This window comes from Cnephaeus nilssonii, assembly GCF_951640355.1.
Source record: "Cnephaeus nilssonii genome assembly, chromosome: 1".
NCBI lineage: Eukaryota > Metazoa > Chordata > Mammalia > Chiroptera > Vespertilionidae > Cnephaeus > Cnephaeus nilssonii.
The window spans coordinates 85224024-85242771 of NC_137072.1; the positions used below are offsets into that span (position 1 = coordinate 85224024).

Below are 18748 nucleotides of genomic sequence, written 5' to 3' on the forward strand. Positions count from 1 at the left end.
GTTGCAGGCACATCCCCAGTAGGGGGTGTGCAAGAGGCAGCTGATCGATGTTTCTAACTCTCTATCCCTCTCTCTTCCTCTCTGTAAAAAAAAAAAAAAAAAAAAAAAGTGAGTTAAGAAAAATAAAGGAAAGACTTCCACCAGAGCTCTCTGACTCCATTAAAATCAGCAACATAAGGATAAGGGTATATCAGAAGAAGAGAGAGAGGAAGAGAACAGGGAACCTATGAGAACTTCCCACACCCATGGAAAGACAGAGGAAGCTAATTTGACATCTAATTTCAACACAAAAAGACTTTCCCCAAGACACATTTTATTCGAACTGTCAAAAATTAATGACAAAGAATTCTCAAGGTGGCCGAGGGTTGGGGGTGGGGATTGTAACCTACAAAGGAAGCCCTATTAGATTCTCATCAGATTTTTCAATATAAACATCACAAGCCAAGAGAGAGTGGAAGAAAATATTCAAACTCTTAAAGGAGAGGAGCCATCATCCATGGGTAATATATCCAGCAAAGTTACCCTTTAGATATGGAGAAATAAAGGCTTTCCCAGACAAACAAAAGCTGAGAAAACTTACCACCATAAGACCTGCACTATAAGAAATATTGGAAGGAGCTGATCTACCAGAAACAAAAAGTATATAAAACTTTGAGTACCATGACTGACAGAAGCAGGAAATTGCAACTCTACTTCAGAAGGTTTTAAACAGTTATAAAGGTTAAAGATGGGGAAATGTATTAAAAATAACTATAATTATAGTCCTGGCCAGTTTTGCTCAGTTGGTTGGGTATCGTCTGTTCAATTCTTTATCAGGGCACATGACACAGTTGCGGGCTGGATCCCTGGTAGGAGGTATGCAGGTAGGAGATATGCAGGTAGGAGGTATGTAGGAGGCAGCCAATGGATGTTTTGCTCTCATATCAACGTTTCTCTCTCTCACTCTCCCTTCCTCTCTAAAACAGAATCAATAGAAATATTTAAAAAAATAACTACTGCCATTTGGTTGCGAATGCACAATATAAAAGAGAATTTATGTTAACAAAATTATAAAAGAGAAGGCAGTAAAAGACTGGACAGATACAGTTGAATGAAGATAAAAGACAATCAGAAGAGAAAGGACTATTTGTGTCTGAGACATTTACACATATGTAATGGCAACCACAAAACAATCTAGAGCTGAGACATGAAATGTACAAAAAGTAACATGAAAGACTGGGCAGAAATTGTTTACAGAGGTATAAAAAATGTCTAATAGCTCCTTTACTATTTGAAGGTATTCTTAAATATATTAGTTCATTTAGAGCTATATTACTCATCAATGGTTCTTGAGTTTTCAGGTACTTTAATTATGCAAATGTTTATAGTATTTTTAGACTACCTATTAAGCTTCATATAAAATATCTGCAAAGGCTCTTTTTTTTCTTCTTTTTAATCCTTACCTGAGGATATTCCTCCAATGATTTCTAGAGAGAGTGGAAGGGCAGGCGAAGGCGAAGAGAGAGAAACATGGATGTGACAGAGACACATTGATTGGTTGCCTCCTGCATGCACCCGGGGAATATACCCTTGACCAGGAATTGAACTCGGTCCACAGGCTGCCGCTTTACCATTGAGAAAATTGGCCAAGGCTCTGCAAAAGCTCTTTTAACGTTGGTATGAATTCTAGCAATAACCACTCATTGAATTATAAACATAATACAGGTGTGGGGATGGGGAGAGATTAATCAAATAATTTATAAGCATACATGCATAACTCATGAACACTGACTCATGCATAACTCATGAACACTGTGTGGTGAAGGCCTGGTGGGAGATGGTCAATGGAGAAAAAAGGGGAGATCTATAATACTTTCAATAATTAAAGATAAATTAAAAAACACACACACACATCCTATATAATAAAAGCCTAGATGGCGTTGTGCGACATCATCACAAGATGGCCACCACAAGATGGCTGGCAGGGGAGGGCAGTTGGGGGTGAATAGGCCAGTAGGGGAGGGCAGTTGGGGGCGACCGGGCTGGCAGGGGAGTGACCAGGCATAAATCAGGCTGGCAGAGGAGCGGTTAGGAGCCAGCAGTCCCAGATTGTGAGAGGGATCCCAGATTGGAGAGGGTGCAGGCTGGGCTGAGGGACAACCCCCCCTCCCCCAACACCATGCATGAATTTCGTGTACCGGGCCTCTAGTTATACGGAACAGTCTTGTGGATATAAAATCATCCCTACTTGCTGAAAGCAAGTGTTAGCATAGGGGATGAGCTACAACTTGGAGACTTAACAAAGGCTATTTTCTGCACACTTTTTATAGGCAGTAGTTAACCCAGGGAATGCTGTTATGAGGTAGTTCAGTATCATTTCCCCCTAATTTAATAGTAGTAGAGAATGAAATGAGGTTGTTCAACTAAGCTTGCAGGAAAATCAAGAGTCCCCACCCCTAAAAGATTTCTGGATTCTCTGAGTGATGAATTTGCTGCTCTCTGGTGCTCTCCCTTTAGGCACAGGGACAATTTTCACTGACACAAAAAGCAGTGCTGATTGTGATCTTGCAAGTGCCGCACCATTCTCAATCATTCTCCGTGGCTAAGCTTTTGTCAAAGACCACGCTACTTTGTTTTGAACCCCTCTGAGGACATTATGACTTCCTCTTTTGTCTTCACACAGAAATGCAATGTTTGAGCAAGAAAGGGAAAAGTAAAGTAAGGGGCATGAAAGGGTGTACAAGGGACAGCAAGGATAGCAGGGACTGGGGACACTTAGTCAAGGCCCCGAGAATGGTTCTTCACAGGGATGCTCATTACTTTAGTTAAAAGTACAGAGAAATTCCAGATCCTTGGCCAAATTCTATTCTGACCTAGTGTAATATGGCATGCTAAATCAAAATACATTTCCTCCCAAGTAATTTGCTGTTAAAAAATTATTCATGCCATTGGTGTGGACGTTAAGGCCAAACTACAACATGCTTTACATTTCCAATGTAGAAAGTTTGGTTCCTGAGTCCTGGTCCTGAAGATGGCAAATCTAAGTAATAAATAAATATGCCATTTATTCGAATAGACTGAGCAACTAATTGAAGTGGTATTTGAATGATGGGAGGAAAAATATACAGCAGAATTATTGTAAGAACTTTAGAATATGCTTTGACATGCATATATTAAAATTTAGTAAAAAGAATCTCAGTTTAACAGCTTTGGTCTTCTACTTGAGGGGTAAGTAAGGGGAGGAAATATGTAGACTATGTTAGGAATGTGCCTGATTCCTAATTAGGTTCTTTCTTCCATAGCAAGGTATACTAGTATATTAGTGCAAAATTTTAGTACCGAGTAGACCAAAATATTACATCTACACAATAGGCATAAAGTTAATACCTCAGTCAATAAGCCAGTAAATCTTATGTTGCATGAATGTGAAATTTTGCTGCATCACTCAGCATTATTTTTCATGTTTGTTTTTCTTTCACATAATGCATTTATTTCCCTTTGATTTAACCGTGGGTATTTTAACATAAGCTATTTTAAGTGTCAACTTTAATCCTCAATAGCTTCAGATTCATTCTATTAGTTTAAATAAACGCAGGCAGACATTAATCCAATTTGAATAACTACATATGAATGAGGCTACAGCACTATCTAATCCGAAGTGTAACTCAATTTCATTCAAGGCTTCTGATGCATGAATACAAAAATACTTTATTTTCAGATGCTTTCATTTTTAAGGTATTCTCCTGAAAGGGATGTCAAAAAGTATTCAATAAGAGAGGTTTCAGACTTTCTGTTGGGCTATGATTTGAGGAGGAGAGGAGTGGAAATGACTAGTGATGATTCCATACTGGCAATCTCTGTGGTAATATGTGAAAGTATAAATTAACTACAATGGACTCATTGTTCCCGGAATCTTTTGGTGTGGAATTGTACATTGTTGTTATTTTAAAAAGCTATTCCGCTTTTATTAAGATGCCACAAGGAGTCACTGAGCACTTACTGTATTACTTATTATGATGTCCAGTTAATTTGTCCCTGACAAAGCCACAGATGACCTCATCTCTTTCTCTGTGGATGTAGGTGCATATTTGGAGCTGTGTGCACATTCTGGGTTAGTTTGCTTTGAAGCAGCCTCATCCAGTTTTTAGCAGTTGGTTGGTTTTATAAAGCATCTCAGCACTCCCGGGTCTGCCAGAAGCAGTTCTTTGAAGTTTCATTTTCTTGACGGATATTGCTTTGCTCATTCGGTGAAGACTCTGGGTATAAAAACAGAGTTTCTAACAGTTCTGCCGAAACTGCACTTTGGTCTCTAGACGTCCTTGTCCTTAGGAATTGAACCAGTCACCTGGCCTGCATTCTTCATGACTGAGGTTAACTCAAAACAGAAATGGCAGGAAAGCTTTCCTATGCTTCGGGTAGGAGGCAAATTTGCTTTTGTAAAACTTGTGGCTGAGGAAAGCAGCCAGAGCCTGGCTGAAGAAGACATATGTTACCACTAGCCACCAAGTTATGTTATGGAATCCCAAGGTGACGGCCATGGAGACGTAGATCATCAGCTCTGCTAAGTAGTTCGGGGAAGAAACATATTCAAACCAGTCTCCAAAGGGGATCCGGTGGTTACAGTGAATGATCACTCCTGAAATGAAAAAAGAAAACTTCCTGAATGTCTGAAGCCGTGAAAAGTTTTACCATATCACCCCCCACCACCCCCACAAATCATTTACAAAAACTCCTATTAGAAAAGAGTATGACAGACCTGCGTGCAAACCACCCTCCTGTCACACTTCCATTGTCAATCTACTATGTATTAAAGCCACATGCTCAGGTCACACTCTCAACTGTAAATAAGCACAGGAGAACCTGTTAGGCCAACAATCCTCCAAGCTGGAAATTAAGAGCTCAGACTCCAAAAAGCCTAGAGGAAGATCCTCTTCTCTTCTGCCTGCCAGTCGTCATGTCAGTAGCCTGTGCAGAGCCCTCTGAAGCTGTGGTCGCTGACTTCCTCTCACGGGGAGGAGTTGGTGGTGGGGGCGCGTGCCTGCACCTGGGCAGCCTTTACCCAAGTTCAGTGTCCAGGGGGCCGGACTGTAGGTGTCTCCTTGGGGCCCTGCACAGAGTATGAACTGCTGCAGCAGGAGTCATGGCGGGCCAGGCATTCAGAGAGTTTCTTCCCCGCTCTGACCCAGTATTAGTTGCAAGGAGTGCTGCAGAAACTGTAACCAAAGGAGGCATTATGCTTCCAGAAAAATCTCAAGGAAAAGCAATGCAAGCAACAGTAGTGGCAGGTTCGAAAAGAAAGGGTGGAGAGATTCGACCAGTTTGTGTCAAAGTTGGAGATAAAGTTCTTCCAGAATGGGGAGGCACCAAGGTAGTTCTAAACAACAAGGATTATTTCTTATTTAGAGATGGTGACATTCTTGGAAAGTACATAGCCTGAAATAAATCACCTGAAATGGTATCATGTGAAGCTGCCCATTTCACCGACGTTCTGAAATATTTCATCACGTAAATAACTTCTGTATCTCTTTTATAATTAACTAATGATATCCAAAGTAATGGCATGCAGTGTCTCTTAAAATTTAGAGTCACTGTAATGACATAAACATTAAAAAAAAAAAAAAGGGCTCAGACTCCAGAGTGAGACTGCACAAGTCCAAACCCTGGCTCTACACCTACTGGCTATGTTACCACTAGCCACCAAGTTATGTTATGGAATCCCAAGGAGATGGCCATGGGGACTTTAGATAAGTGGCTTAACCTCTCTGTGCCTCAGTTTCCTCATCTGTAAAATGAAGATAAGACTGTACCCACCTCAAGTGAGCATTTGTGAAGCTATATGTAAAACACTCCAAGTAGGGCCCAGCACAAAATAAGCACTCAATAAATGCTGAATAATACTATTCCATTTTTAATACTTCAAAAAGCCTAATAAAAACTGTACCTATGATAAGTCAACACAAGCTAATAAAAAAGTCAAGTTTTTTGGCTGGAATGATACTAACTCAGCATGGTCATACTAGTGCTCACATACTGGTCAGACACATATATGCAGTGCAGGCCCCAAATTGTGGGCACAGAATCTATAATAATAAAAGCATAATATGTTAATTAGACCAGACAGCCAAACGACCATCTGGACATCCTTCCGGATGAAGCCGCCACAGTGGGCTCCAAGGCAGAGGAGGTTAGGGGTGATCAGGCAGGCAGGCAGGCAGAGTGGTTAGGGGTGATCAGGCAGGCAGGCAGAGTGATTAGGGGCAATCAGGCAGGCAGGCAGAGTAGTTAGGAGCGATCAGGCAGACAGGTGAGTGGTTAAGGGCGATGAGGCAGACAGGCAGAGGTGGTTAGGGGTGATCACGCAGGCAGGCGAGTGGTTAGGAGCGATCAGGCAGAGGGGTTAGGGGCAATGAGGCAGGCAGGCAGAGTGGTTAGGGGCGATGAGGCAGGCAGACAGGCGAGCAGTTAGGAGGCAGTGGTCCAGGATTGCGAGAGGGTGCAGGCCAGGCTGAGGGACACCCCTCCCTCCTCCGCCATGCACGAATTTCATGCACCGGCCCTCTAGTAGAATCATAAATACCAGGACTAGTGGGGCCAGAGAGAGAGCTCTCAGTCTAATGCTCTCATTTCACAGATGGGAAGATCAAGACCCAGAGAGGTGTCTTACCAAAAAATGAATATTTGATCCATTAGTCACCTAATTAGGGCAGGAAGGAAAAGGATGAAAGTACATGGACAATTAACTTCTGAGTGTTAAAATCCACATGCAGTGGATGGAAAAGATGTCTTACCGGCTTTATTTTTCCTGAGATTGCCGAGAATGACGTGGCACTTATACTGATGGACCGATGACCAGATGAACATCATCATACCGAGGATATGGAACCACCGAGTTTGCATCAAGAGATTTTTCCCGACCACATAGACTGCAGAAATAAGAACTGTGTTATTAGCCAGCGCTGCAAAATTTCACAGGCTCGGGGAATTGAAAAATCACACCGTCAGCAGAACACACTCATCCACTTATTCTGTTCCTCATGGCTATAAAATTATGCTGATAGAATTTCCCAAGTACAGGAGGAAGAACACCAAAGCAGACTTGTTCCTCAGCCAGGGGCAGCTTCAGTGGCACCTGGCAGGAAATTCCGTAACAATACATTCTCTTGTTCCTTCTTCAAATGCTTTAAGCACAGAGTTCAGCTCTATCTCCTACTCTTGTGATGTATTCTCGTGTGGTGAGACAACCCTGCTAATTTCTAAGCCTGGATTTATGCCTTCTTTCTTATATTCTACTGTCAGAAAGACACTTTCTGAAACCTCTCCCGGAGCTACTATCCTAAGCCCTTAGGGAGACCCTGAAGGCAGAATGCTGACTTGATGGGCTCCAGTCAATCAAGAAAACGACTGCAAGTGAAGGCTAAGGGTGGGGGCTTCTCACAAAGAGGAGAAAAGTCAACTCCAAGATGGAAAACAAAACAGCATCCCTTTCTGATTAGACAGAACCTAGTCAGAGAGATTTCATTTTAGGAAAAGAAATACTCGAAGCATTATCTTCTTCTTTCTTCTCCAGCTATGTGGAAGAGAAGAATGTAGATCTCTTAAGTACTGACAGCAGAAAAACAAATTAAGGACTTCCCTATGATCAGCAGGAAGCAGTCGGGCTAGTCAGGGACTTGGCTCAAGAAGCAAAGTTGTCCAACGGTAACAGGGACCAACCCGCCCGAGGCTCTGGAGCCAAGAGGGAGCTCCTACAAAGCTGACTCAGGTAAGAGAAGCAAGGATCACGCTATTCCATGTGGGTACCTGGAAGGAGGACTCAGAGATGACAGCTAATGACTAATGAAAGCCCACCAAAGTCTACCTGTGTTGATTTCTTTTTTTAAAATATGTTTTATTGATTTTTTTACAGGGAGGAAGGGAGAGGGATAAAGAGTTAGAAACATCGACGAAAGAGAAACATGGATCAGCTGCCTCCTGCACACTCCCTACTGAGTATGTGCCTGCAACCAAGGTGCATGCCCTTGACCGGAATCAAACCTGGGACCCTTGAGTCCGCAGGCTGACGCTCTATCCACTGAGCCAAACCGGTTAGAGCTGATTTCTTTTTAAACCTTGCTCTATATACAATCTACTTAGAGTCTCTTAATATTCACTAGGTTTAGCCATATAACTAAAACGTTATTTTTTTTATAAGTAAAAAGTAAGCAAAATATGAAAAATTCAGTTTTTAATCAAAAGGGCTTTAAGAACAAGTCACTACAGAATTAAACATTGAAGCAAGTGTCTGGGAGTTCACATCTCTACCCAGTCACCTACTCTAAATGCAGAGAAACTGCCTGTGAGGGAAAAGAGATTTGTAAGAGTAAGCTGGAATGATCATGCAGGAAAGGGGAAGCAGGTAGAAGGCTCATATTTACTGAGCATCTTATCTGTGTAGTATTTAATCATTCGTTTATTTATTAGTTACTTATTGAGTGTTGATTGAGCCTGGATCTGTTGTAGATGTGAGGCATAAAACAGTGAATACATCAGGCAAGATCCCAGTCCTCATAAATTCACATTCCAGTGGCAGCTGCCTCTAGAATCGAGTAAACAAATCAATAGCCCAGGTAATTTCAGGTAGAGATGGTACTCTGAAGAAAAGAAAATAGAGCTGTGCGATGGAGAGTGACTGGGGGAAGATTCTCTAGACTTGAAGACAAGGAGGTGTGAAGATCTGGGTAGTTTAGAGATATTCTTTCTTTTCACTTTCACACCAACCCTCTGAAATCTGTAAATATCCCTGATTACAGATGAAGCTTCGAGGCTAAGAGAAGTTAAATAAGCCAGGTTCAGATTCAGGTCCATTTAACCCCAAGCCCATTTCTATTGGACCCCGCAGCTGACAAATGCCCCAGTGTATTCTCTCTCAATGAATTCCTGAAATCAGTTCTCCCCATATTGTCCCATATGAAGGACAATAGATGAAACAAAACACTGCTGCAGAAGGGAGTATCAGGAAAGCTTTTTGTGGGTGCCAGGCTGCCTTTTCTTCACCAGTTACACAGGAGGGCAGAAGGTGGGGCCCAGCCAGCAGAGAAAACTCCAGAAGAGATAGGTGCTGCCAATGGGAACTAAGAGACTGAGAGCTGGTGAGTTACCAAAGTCCTTAGGCAAGTTCCTTGGTGTGAAAAACCCATACTGTACACCAAGAATGACAGCTCAAGCCTTGATACTGGGCTGCACAAGAATACCCACAACAGAAAGCTCAGGGAGGAAGAACATACTTCAGTTCAGAGGACTTAGATGGAGAGACGCTAGCTGAGGAGCTGAAGCCAATAAATAACTCATGAATTGAGAAATAGCATCAATAAGATGTACTTGAAAACCATTCCTCAAGCCATAGAGGCCTTGACTTGTACTCCAGCAAGAGAGAGGGGCACGCTGATACTGAAATCAAACCTGAGGAGAAAGCTCCCTCCCTGAGGATTGGAAACGTCTAGATCTTGGTCTCAGTTTATGAGGATGAATGTATGAAGCCTTGGACTGAGAGACAAGAGTCATGAGCGATCTACCCTACAGTGTCTGGGCTGCAAGGTTAGCACAAATAACTTGATTCTTTATAGTAAGCACGTATGGCTTTCACAAAAATGACAGTCGTATATGTTAGATATTCACCTCCTCCCCACAAAATAAAACCCGCTTCATTTCCTCCTCATAAACAAAAGTCATGGTTTTGGTTCCCTCTTCCTGGTTAGTAAGAGGTCAGACTTGTTAAGACGCAGTTCTGATTTACCACAGCACTCTTCTGTCCTCGCCCCACGGCGGCCTCGCTTACAGAAAAGCTGTGCGTGATGGCACAGTCCCAAGACCTCAACGGCAAAAAAATGGCTCCCTGCTCCCTCTTCACATCACAGCTATCCACCCTGAGTCAGGCCACCCGCTCCTCCTCTGGTTTTCTATGGTTAAATCCTGCGCCACAACTTCCCCTTCCCCAGCCTCACCCCTTACCTTCCCACACAAACAGGGAGGCGGAGGCTCTGGGGAAGCAACGGTCTTTGCTGACCCTTTCTCCTGTTTGTGGGTGGTCCTGCTCCCTCTTCATCTCTGGACCACGCTCCTCCGCTCTCCCCGGACTTACTCCACCTGAGTTCACTGCCTTCACGCCCACTGAGGGAAACCTCACGCCCCATTTCTTCTGACCCTCCTGAAGACTTTGCCCTTTACCGTCCTTACTGAAGACCTTATGGATGGGGCAGGTCTCCTGCTCTCAAACCTCCACGGTGCCTGAAGAGTACCTCAGGCCCCCGGTGACTCAGGTGACAGTGCCCAGGGACCACTCACCATTCCTGCCGTCCATCGGCACTTGGCTCAGCACAGTTAGGCCGACGAGGACGTAGTAGACGAGTCCAAAGCAGTACTGCACGATGTGAATCACAGCATTGGAAAAGACGCTGACATAGAGGCACTCGAAGAGTCTCCGCAAGCTGTGTAGCCACAGAAACACTAGTACTAAGAATGCAGACAGCGCCAGCTCACCCCCTACAATTCAGAAAGCGACACATTCAGCATTTCTCTTTGCAGAGTTAATCCAGTATTATATTTTCCTACGGTTACACATAGTGTTACACAAAAGCAGAGCTAGGAAAGGGCCTAGAAATCATCCAGGCTAACACTTCCCTTCTTTTTTTTAGCAGTGGGGAAGTGGGCCATGTGAAGTCAAAATATTTGGCTCACGGTTACACAGTAAGCTAGTGACAGAGCTGGGCAAACTCAGGTCTCTTGACTCAGCTTCATCCTGTGAAAGCCTTTGAGCTGGCACGGACCTCACCGTGAAGGAGCCTATGCTCAGAAACAGGGTCTGCGGGTCTCGGGTGCCGGGCACTAATAGTAATGAAGATAGGAAGAGTTCCTGGGTGACCTCTGAGCAACCCCACCTGGTGGGATCCCTGGGGTTCGGGGAGACGAGAGACCCAGGCACCCGCAGAGGCAGAAAGGAGGACAGGAACTGAGACAGGAAGCATTACGCATTCCTTTCCATATTAAAAAAAAAGAAATTATACTTTTAGGAGACCATCGTCCCTGAGATCTATCTTCCTACCTGCCTTTCACTCCTCTACCCCAAAAGAAGTCAGAAGAAATGCTGGTTTTAAAAATGACATAAACCCAGCCGGTGTGGCTCAGTGGTTGAGTGTCAACCTATGAACCAGGAGGTCACGGTTTGATTCCTGGTCAGAGCACGTGTCCAAGTTGAGGGCTCGATCCCCAGTTGGGGGTGTGTAGGAAGCAGCGGATCAATGATTCTTTATCATCATTGATGTTTCTATCTCTCCCTCTCCCTTCCTCTCTGAAATCAATAAAAGTATGTTTTAAAAATATCACCAGAAAAACAAAACAAAATAAGGAGATGAGTTTGAATGTGTGAAGCGGGATTCAGTGAGGTATGCTCCCCTCCCAAATAGGATCTGCATGTGCTTTTCCTTCTGACAAGTTCCTCTGGTTACACAGAAAGGGATTGTTCCTGGGGAGCCAGTGGCATGGCTGCTGAGCAGAGACGGCACCAGAACAATGTTTCCAATGCTGCCCCTCCCCCTCGGCCTGACGTTCACGGACGCCACTTTGTTCTCACCTTCAACTCTTTATTTGAAAATTGTTCTCTATCTGAGGCAAATTTAGTGTCTGTTTTTGTAATCATTTGGTCAATAACTATGTACAGTCAATTTTATCAGGAAACCAAAGCCGTATGCTATAACATTTGTAACCGGTGATCAAAAAGTAATTTTCTAGCACGTTTCTGGAGTTCCGAGACATGGTTTTGTTTGGACGGTATAAATGATAAACGTTTCCAGGCAAGCACAAGGGAATCCTAAAAGCTTTTCTCCTAAGTCTAAAGACGTCTATGTAAATTTACCAACAGGACAAACAGCATCAGAGGGAGAGCAGCCAGCAATGGCTGTGGAGTCAGGGATGAAGAGCTAACTCTCAGCTCTGCCAAGATCTCAATGAAAGACTCGGGGGGCATCCCCACGGGGATGGGTATGTATGAAGGAGGCAGAACTCTTTTTGCTCTCAGTGGCTGTGAAATACCAAGAACAGCTTCCCGCAGGCAGGAAAGGTAGGAACAGGATGCAATGGTTGTGATTACCTCGGAACTGCACAGCTCCAAGGATTCTGAGTAAAGTGTACAGCCAGTCTGGAAAAGGCGCTCCCAGGAACAGGCATTGAGTAAGGCACCAAAGCAGGAAGCCGTTCCACAGCACTGAGATGACATAGAAGTGAGAAAAGTACCTGCAGAGGGAACACAAGTTAGGCAATTGTCAGGACAGAGCCCCTTTATTACGCAGAAAGACTATTTATTTTTATTGTCTAAAGTTTTACATGTCTCCTTTTCCCCCATTGATGCCCCCCCCCAGCCATTCCCACCCCGGACAAGCCCCCACCACCCGTGTCTGTGTCCATCGGTAAGACTATTTTTTAGTGTCCTTCTCTTCTTTCCCCCCATCCTCAGAGTCTAGTTACTCTTTTTAATAGAACCTGAATCCTACAGGTGTTCAGATCTCAAAACTTCTTTCAAAGGATGGGACTGGTTAACTCATAGGAAAAAAGAGGCCTCCTGAGGTTAACAAGAATATGATTGACGCTGTTAAGCTTAGGCTGAGGTTCAGTTAGTAAGCACTCTTGCCTCTGGGTAACGGGATTGGGCTCAAGTTCCAAACTAGTGGGTCCCAGGCCCTGGCAGAGAGAACCGGGACTGTGCTAAATGCAGGCCAAATCTGTGAGATTTCTAAATCTGGAGCAGTGTTACTGCCCTAGCCATACAACTGTTACACAAGATTTACACAACTACAGGCGCTCAGGGCTGTGAGAAACCTTAGGGGTCTTCCGATTCAGTCTTCTAAATTGTGCTGACCTAAAGTACTTCGATGACAAATATTAACTCATAAAACTAGGTATCAACTCCTGAGGGTTACAGCTCTCCTATAACTACAGCGCTTATTTTGCACTCAACACAGTTACACAGGAAATACAAATAAAACCACAAAACCAATAAAAATTGCAATTAGCAATGTTAATTGGATGTGAAAGATGATGCTGGTTTGCCGAAATGAAATCACCTAATATGGCACAAGGCGCTAACGGTTTCTTTGGCGATACACTTACTATTTTCCTCTATCCAAACCAATTCAGAATCATTCTGACTTTGCAAGGTGCCTGGAGGTCATTTGGCCTTCCCTGGTTTTCAGTGCCTCATGTATATAGTAAGCCCCCTTCCCTCTTGTCTCATTAGACTGTGCCAAAGTAAGATGACCAGGAGTCAGGAGGGTTAAATATAAACCCAGGGACTCCTCTTCCAGATGATCCAGAATATTCTGTGCACCAGAACTCACAGTGCACCCAGACCATGCCCACGACCCCGTCTGACGAACAATGACCTAATACGATCATTCCACAGTAACCCTCTTAATTCTCCCAACTACTGTTTACAGATTCTATATCACTGGATCTGCCCTCTCTGAGCCGTCCTATTCCTAATTCGGGTCTTCTCCAGGCTCATGAGCTTAGTTTCTTCAAATGTTCATGCATCAGTGTTAATTTCACAACCCCCTCCACCCTGCAGGCCACTGGCCTTTGGTTGCTTTCCCGTGTTTTCCTTAAGACACACTTCCTAGTCATCGTCCTAATACCTCAAGGTTGCAGGTTCAATCTCTAATCAGGGCACATAAAAGAAGCAACCAATGAATGCATAAATGAGTGGAACAGTACATCGATGTTTTCCTCTCTTTATCTCTCTCTCTCTAAAAATTAAAAAAAAAAAAAAAAAAAGACACACTTCCTAGAAGTGAGCCCAGGTCTGGTCTGAGGCAGGAGCAGAGCAGATGGCAGCAGCACCTGAAGGTGAGGGATCAGCTCCTGAAGAGCCGCTTTACCTATTTCATTTTTTCACAAATATTTACCGAGCACTTAAAACATGCCAGGTACCGTTGCTGGAGCTGGGGACGCAGCAGGGAGCGATCAGACCAGGTCCCTGCCTTGATGAAGTTTACCTTTCAGTGGTCAGTCCACACATGAGCCTGTGGACATCCGGGTAATGCCGGGCGATGGCACCGAGGGGAGGTCATCCTGGACAGGTGGTCAGGGATGGCCTCTCTCAAAGTGGCATTTGGCTAGAATGAGTAACCCTTGTGAATTTGAGGGGGAAGAAATTTCTAGGCAGCGGAAATGACAACCATCTAGGCCCCGAGGAGCAGTGAAGGACACCTGTGTGGAGAGGGCTAGGCGGTGAGGGGGAGGGCACGCATGCTACAGGGTCTTGTAAGGACCCTGACTTTCATTAAGAGTGTGTGTGTGTGAGGAGGGGGAGGGCGAATTTGAGTAGAGTGACCTGAAGTAGTAATTTATGTTTTTAAAAATCCCTCTGGCTGACAGAAAAGTTGTGGAAACGGATAGCGGTGATGGTTGCACAAACATGTGAATGTATTTAAAGCCACTAAGGCATACTCTCAACAAGGATTAAAACGGAAAATATTGATGTCATGTACATTTTACCATATAAGAAAGAGCACGACTCATTCATTTCACGATTCTTTAAGTTTAGAAAACAAAACAAAAGCACGTCCCGCTGGAAACCAGGCAGAGAATAGTCTAGCCTGGGGGACACGCGTTACGATGATTTCACTTCATCCTCACAACAATCCCATACAGTTTATGTGGCTGATGAGAAAACGACGGCTCAGGAAGGTTAAGGTCCTTAGCCACAGTCACACAGCGAGCGGCAGTGTTTGCTCAGACTCAGCCCTGATGACTGGAGTTGAAGTCACACGGCTGTACTCCTATTCATGCCGTTCCGACCAGCCTGAGCCCGCTCTCCTGGCCCTGCGTTACACGTACCCATCCAAACCTCGTCGAAAGCCAACCAATCCCTCGAGCATGTTTGGTGTAAGCTGCTAAGCCACATCTTGCTGTGCCCTACTTATGCCATGGTGTTCCCGATGCACAGGCAGCCTCTTGTTCTTACTCCTGCATCTTGTACACGCCAGTGCTTGTTTTGCTTGCCTGATTTCCCTCTAGAGAAAACATGTTCTACTTCTGATAAGGTTATATGTCTTGCTTTTTCACTAGTAAAAGACCCAGCTCTAGCCTCTTTTTCCTCCCTTGGCACTTTGCTTAACGGAAGCACTGTTTTCCTAGCCCTTGGGAACATGGATCCGTATGGTAAACCCAGGGCTTAACACTGAGCAAGCACTCCTTTGATTTAGCACCTATTTTCGTGCTCATTATAAGCCAGGGGCTGCTCTAGGCTCTGGGGATACAACAATGAACACAAGAGACAACAATTCCTGCCTCTATGGAGCTTATACTCTCACACAAAGTAAATTTTACAGCATGTCAGTAGGCGGTAATTATTACTGAACAGACTAAAGCCGGGAAGAGAAGAAGGGATGCCAGGATGATAGAATATACGTTTAAACAGGACTGGCAGGGCACACCTCATTGAAAAGGTATTTGAGCAGAATTATAGGAAGTGAGAGCATAAACTATGTCGCTATTTGGGGGCAAAGCTTCCCAGTTAGAGCAAAGGCCCTGAGGTGGAGAGAGGACTAGCAGAGAGGCCCATAAAACTGGACTGGAGCCACGCGGGGGAGAGGGGGGGCGCGAGGAGAGGGGAGAGACTACAAGAAACAAAGTCAGTGAGGTGGTGGGGACAAGGGTCTTGGGCTCGTCCTGTGAGTTGGAAGCCATTGAATGGTTTTGGGCTAGGAGGCATGATCTGACTTAATACACATTTGCTGACTGCCAGCACTGAGGCCAGGCCCAGAGAGGGGTTAAGGGATTGACTAAGAAAGGAAACTAATGTTCCTCTGGCTAAGGCCCTGGCCCTGGGCTAAGTGCTTTAATGTCATCTCCACGTACATGACAAGCAAGTGCTATTATGCTAACACTCCAATCCATATACCACCTCTTGACTGGACTCCGTAATACCCTCTTATGCAGTCTTTTCCACACAACAGCTAGTCATCCTTTCAAAACATAAATCACTTCTGGGAATATGTCTGAAGAAACTGGAAACACTAATTCTAAAGAATATCTGTACCCCGATGTTCGTAGCAGCGTTATTTACAAGAAACAAGACATGGAAGCAGCCCAAGTTTCCATCAGTAGATGAGTGGATAAAAAAACTGTGGTACATTTACACAATGGAATATTTACTACCGAGCGGTAGAAAAGAAGGAAATCTTAACCTTTTGCGATAGCATGGATGGACTTGGAGAATATTATGCTAGTGAAATAAGCCAGTCAGAGAAAGACAAGCACAGTACCATATGATTTCACTCATGTGTGGAATCTAATGAACAAAATATACTAACAAAATAGAAACAGACTCATAGAGACATAGAACAGACTGACAGCTGTCAGAGGGGAGGGGGTTTAGGGGACTGGGTGAGAAAGGTGAAGGGATTAAGAAAAAACAAACATGAAGCACACAATGCCATGCTCCCTTCCTCACCCTAAAGCCATAAGCGGCTTTCCAGCTTTCCGTACACTCCGCATAAAAGCTAATCTCCGTGGAGGCCTGTAAGGCTCTGTTGAGCAGTGAACTCATCTCCTGCCCCACCCCTCCTTGTCGCCGCCGCCCCCACCAGTCCAGCTCTGGATCAAGTAACCCTGCTGGATTCCTGTGAAGCACTTACTAGCATTAACACCTGAAATTATTTTGCTTGTTTTACAAGATTTGTTTACATATTTACTGTATGTCTTACAAGAACAAAAGCTCCAAGGAGCCTACAATAGCTCCTGGCCTACAGTAGTTCTCTATAAACACTAGTCAAAAATGAAGGAAAGAGAAGAAATCTCTCTCATCTAAAGTAACTCTCAGAGCAAGCACCCAAGTTAACTAATAATCCGATTCAACCTAAAACCTTTTTTAAAAAAATCTTTCAAAAGATATTGATCAAGGACTTTATTATTTCTCAGGCATTGAATCAGGGATATGGTTACAGACAAGACAAATTTAACACACGGAAAGTGTAGTCTAGAGCAGGGGTTCTTAACATTTTTCTTCCATGAACTGGCTCCTTTGGCAGTATGATGAAGGCTCTAGGCCCCCTTTCAAAATGTTATGACAAGCATAAAATACGTGGGGGTTACAAAGGAAACCAAATGTACGGAAACATAGGTAACACAACTACTAATAGACAAGTCTTTGATATAGCAATAATTGTGTTTCTTAACTAACGTAACAAATAACAAGATCTAGTGGGAAATAACTACAGTATCCTTGCAGTGATGAAAATAATGTTTTGAGGTCTCCAATATTTTTAATGTAATATAAAAACTTCTACATCTCTACCATCTAGAAATGTTTGGCTGACTCTTACCAGCTATGTCCTGAATTCAAAGTAAAAAGAAAAACAAACCCCAAGCCAAAAAAATCAAAGTATAATAACTCTTGAAATTTCTGAAAGAATTCTATTTAAGTCCTAACCCTGTAATCTTTCATTGATTTTTGGTTAGGAAACCTATTAAAAGCCAAACGGAGCTTCGGGATCGGGCTTGCCTAACATGTACCCTCACAGACAATGGTCTCCAGGGGCGCCTGCCCAGGTGCGGGTTAGGAGGGTCGGTGCAGCCGAAGCAGGTGGCGCCAAGCGTGGGGACCAGCATCTCGCCCTTCCTCCAGGCTACCAGGGTCGAGGACAGGGGAGAAAATGGAAACAGAGGCGCAAAGAAAGGGCCTGCCTTCATTTTGGGTGAGTTCTGGGGACCCCAAGCAGACTGTAAGCCCCTAGAGTGAGTGCAGGGGAGCGGGAAGGGGGGAATCTGGAGACAAAGGAGACTTTCCTTTGCCGCTCGGTGGCCAGGCCTAAATGCAGAAGCGTTGCCGTTTCTCCCAAGGGAAGGTCTCCGTGCGGTCACCGGTTCACGTTGCTGCGCCCCTGAGAGTGTACGTGGCTCAGCTCTCCGGCGTCGGCGGACGTTCGGGACGTTTCGCCCCCGGGGCCCCGAAGCGGACGCGCGCCAGCGGGGAGACCCGGCGAAGGCGCCGCGTGGGAGAACCAGCCGGGGCCGGCCGCGCCGCCCCGCGCCCGCCTCTGCTGCCCCCTGCCGGCTGCGCGAGCCGGGCGCCCCGGGATCGCGCCTCGGCCCCCCCACCCGGACTCAGGCCCGGGGCGCCGTTACCTCTTGGGGACATCAAAGCGCCGGCAGAGGGCCGGGCGTGGCGGCGCCCCCGCTTTGGTTTTCCCGTAGCGGATCAGGTCCTGGAAGAGCGCGCAGCTGGGGAGCAGGCGAGGCGGCACGAGCTGCAGCAGCAGGGTCAGCAGGAAAGCGGCGGCCAGCGTGAGCCACACCACGCGAAGGGGGTTCAGCATCCAGAGCGCCGCCCCAGCCCAGGGAGCCATGGCCGGGCCGCTTCCGCGCTCCCAGGGCCCCCGGCTCCAGCGGGCGCGGGACCGGCCCCTCGCGCGCCGCGCGCGGGTCTCGGGCGGGCGGGCGGGCGGGCGGGACTTCGGTGACGCGGCGCGAGGCGGGGACGCGCTTTGACCCTCCGGGGACTTGCCTGCGCCGCCGCGAGGGAGCCCGGGATTTGTCTCTCCTCTGACTCGGGGATGCCCAAATGCCACGCCAGAATACGATCCGAGTAAGCGAAACTAACTAGGCCACGTGCCTGCAAGTCTTCGCCGCCGCTTTATTTTCAGTGGAAAACACAGAAACAATCCAGTACAATTGAAATAGGACCTACGCCAGTCTGTGTGGAAGGAATAAAGAAAGAGATACAAATGGTCCATAGACA

At 45.4% G+C, this 18748-nt stretch overlaps 2 protein-coding genes across 2 annotated transcripts; one reads left to right on the forward strand and one right to left on the reverse strand.

Moving 5' to 3' along the window:
* Nucleotides 1–3667: 3667 nt before the first annotated feature.
* SRD5A3 (steroid 5 alpha-reductase 3) lies at nt 3668–18535 on the reverse strand. Its single transcript, XM_079769520.1, has 5 exons — nt 18136–18535; nt 12101–12243; nt 10300–10497; nt 6768–6902; nt 3668–4615 (listed from the first exon to the last, which is right to left on the reverse strand). Exons 1-5 carry the CDS (start codon nt 18354–18356, stop codon nt 4356–4358), a joined length of 957 nt encoding a protein of 318 aa, XP_079625646.1. The 5' UTR covers nt 18357–18535; the 3' UTR covers nt 3668–4355.
* LOC307098599 (10 kDa heat shock protein, mitochondrial-like) lies at nt 4889–5830 on the forward strand. The gene has a single exon (XM_079769530.1). It carries the CDS (start codon nt 5120–5122, stop codon nt 5414–5416), a length of 297 nt encoding a protein of 98 aa, XP_079625656.1. The 5' UTR covers nt 4889–5119; the 3' UTR covers nt 5417–5830.
* Nucleotides 18536–18748: the final 213 nt, after the last annotated feature.

Excerpts from the sequence above, each read along its gene's own strand:
- LOC307098599 (XM_079769530.1), top strand. The coding sequence starts at position 5,120 with ATGGCGGGCCAGGCATTCAGAGAGTTTCTTCCCCGCTCTGACCCAGTA.
- SRD5A3 (XM_079769520.1), bottom strand. The coding sequence starts at position 18,356 with ATGGCTCCCTGGGCTGGGGCGGCGCTCTGGATGCTGAACCCCCTTCGC. Across the intron at positions 10,498-12,100 it reads TGGAGCTGTGCAGTTCCGAG|GGGGTGAGCTGGCGCTGTCT; the intron begins GTAATCACAACC and ends TCTGAATTGTAG. Across the intron at positions 6,903-10,299 it reads GCCGATGGACGGCAGGAATG|TCTATGTGGTCGGGAAAAAT; the intron begins GTGAGTGGTCCC and ends TTATTTCTGCAG.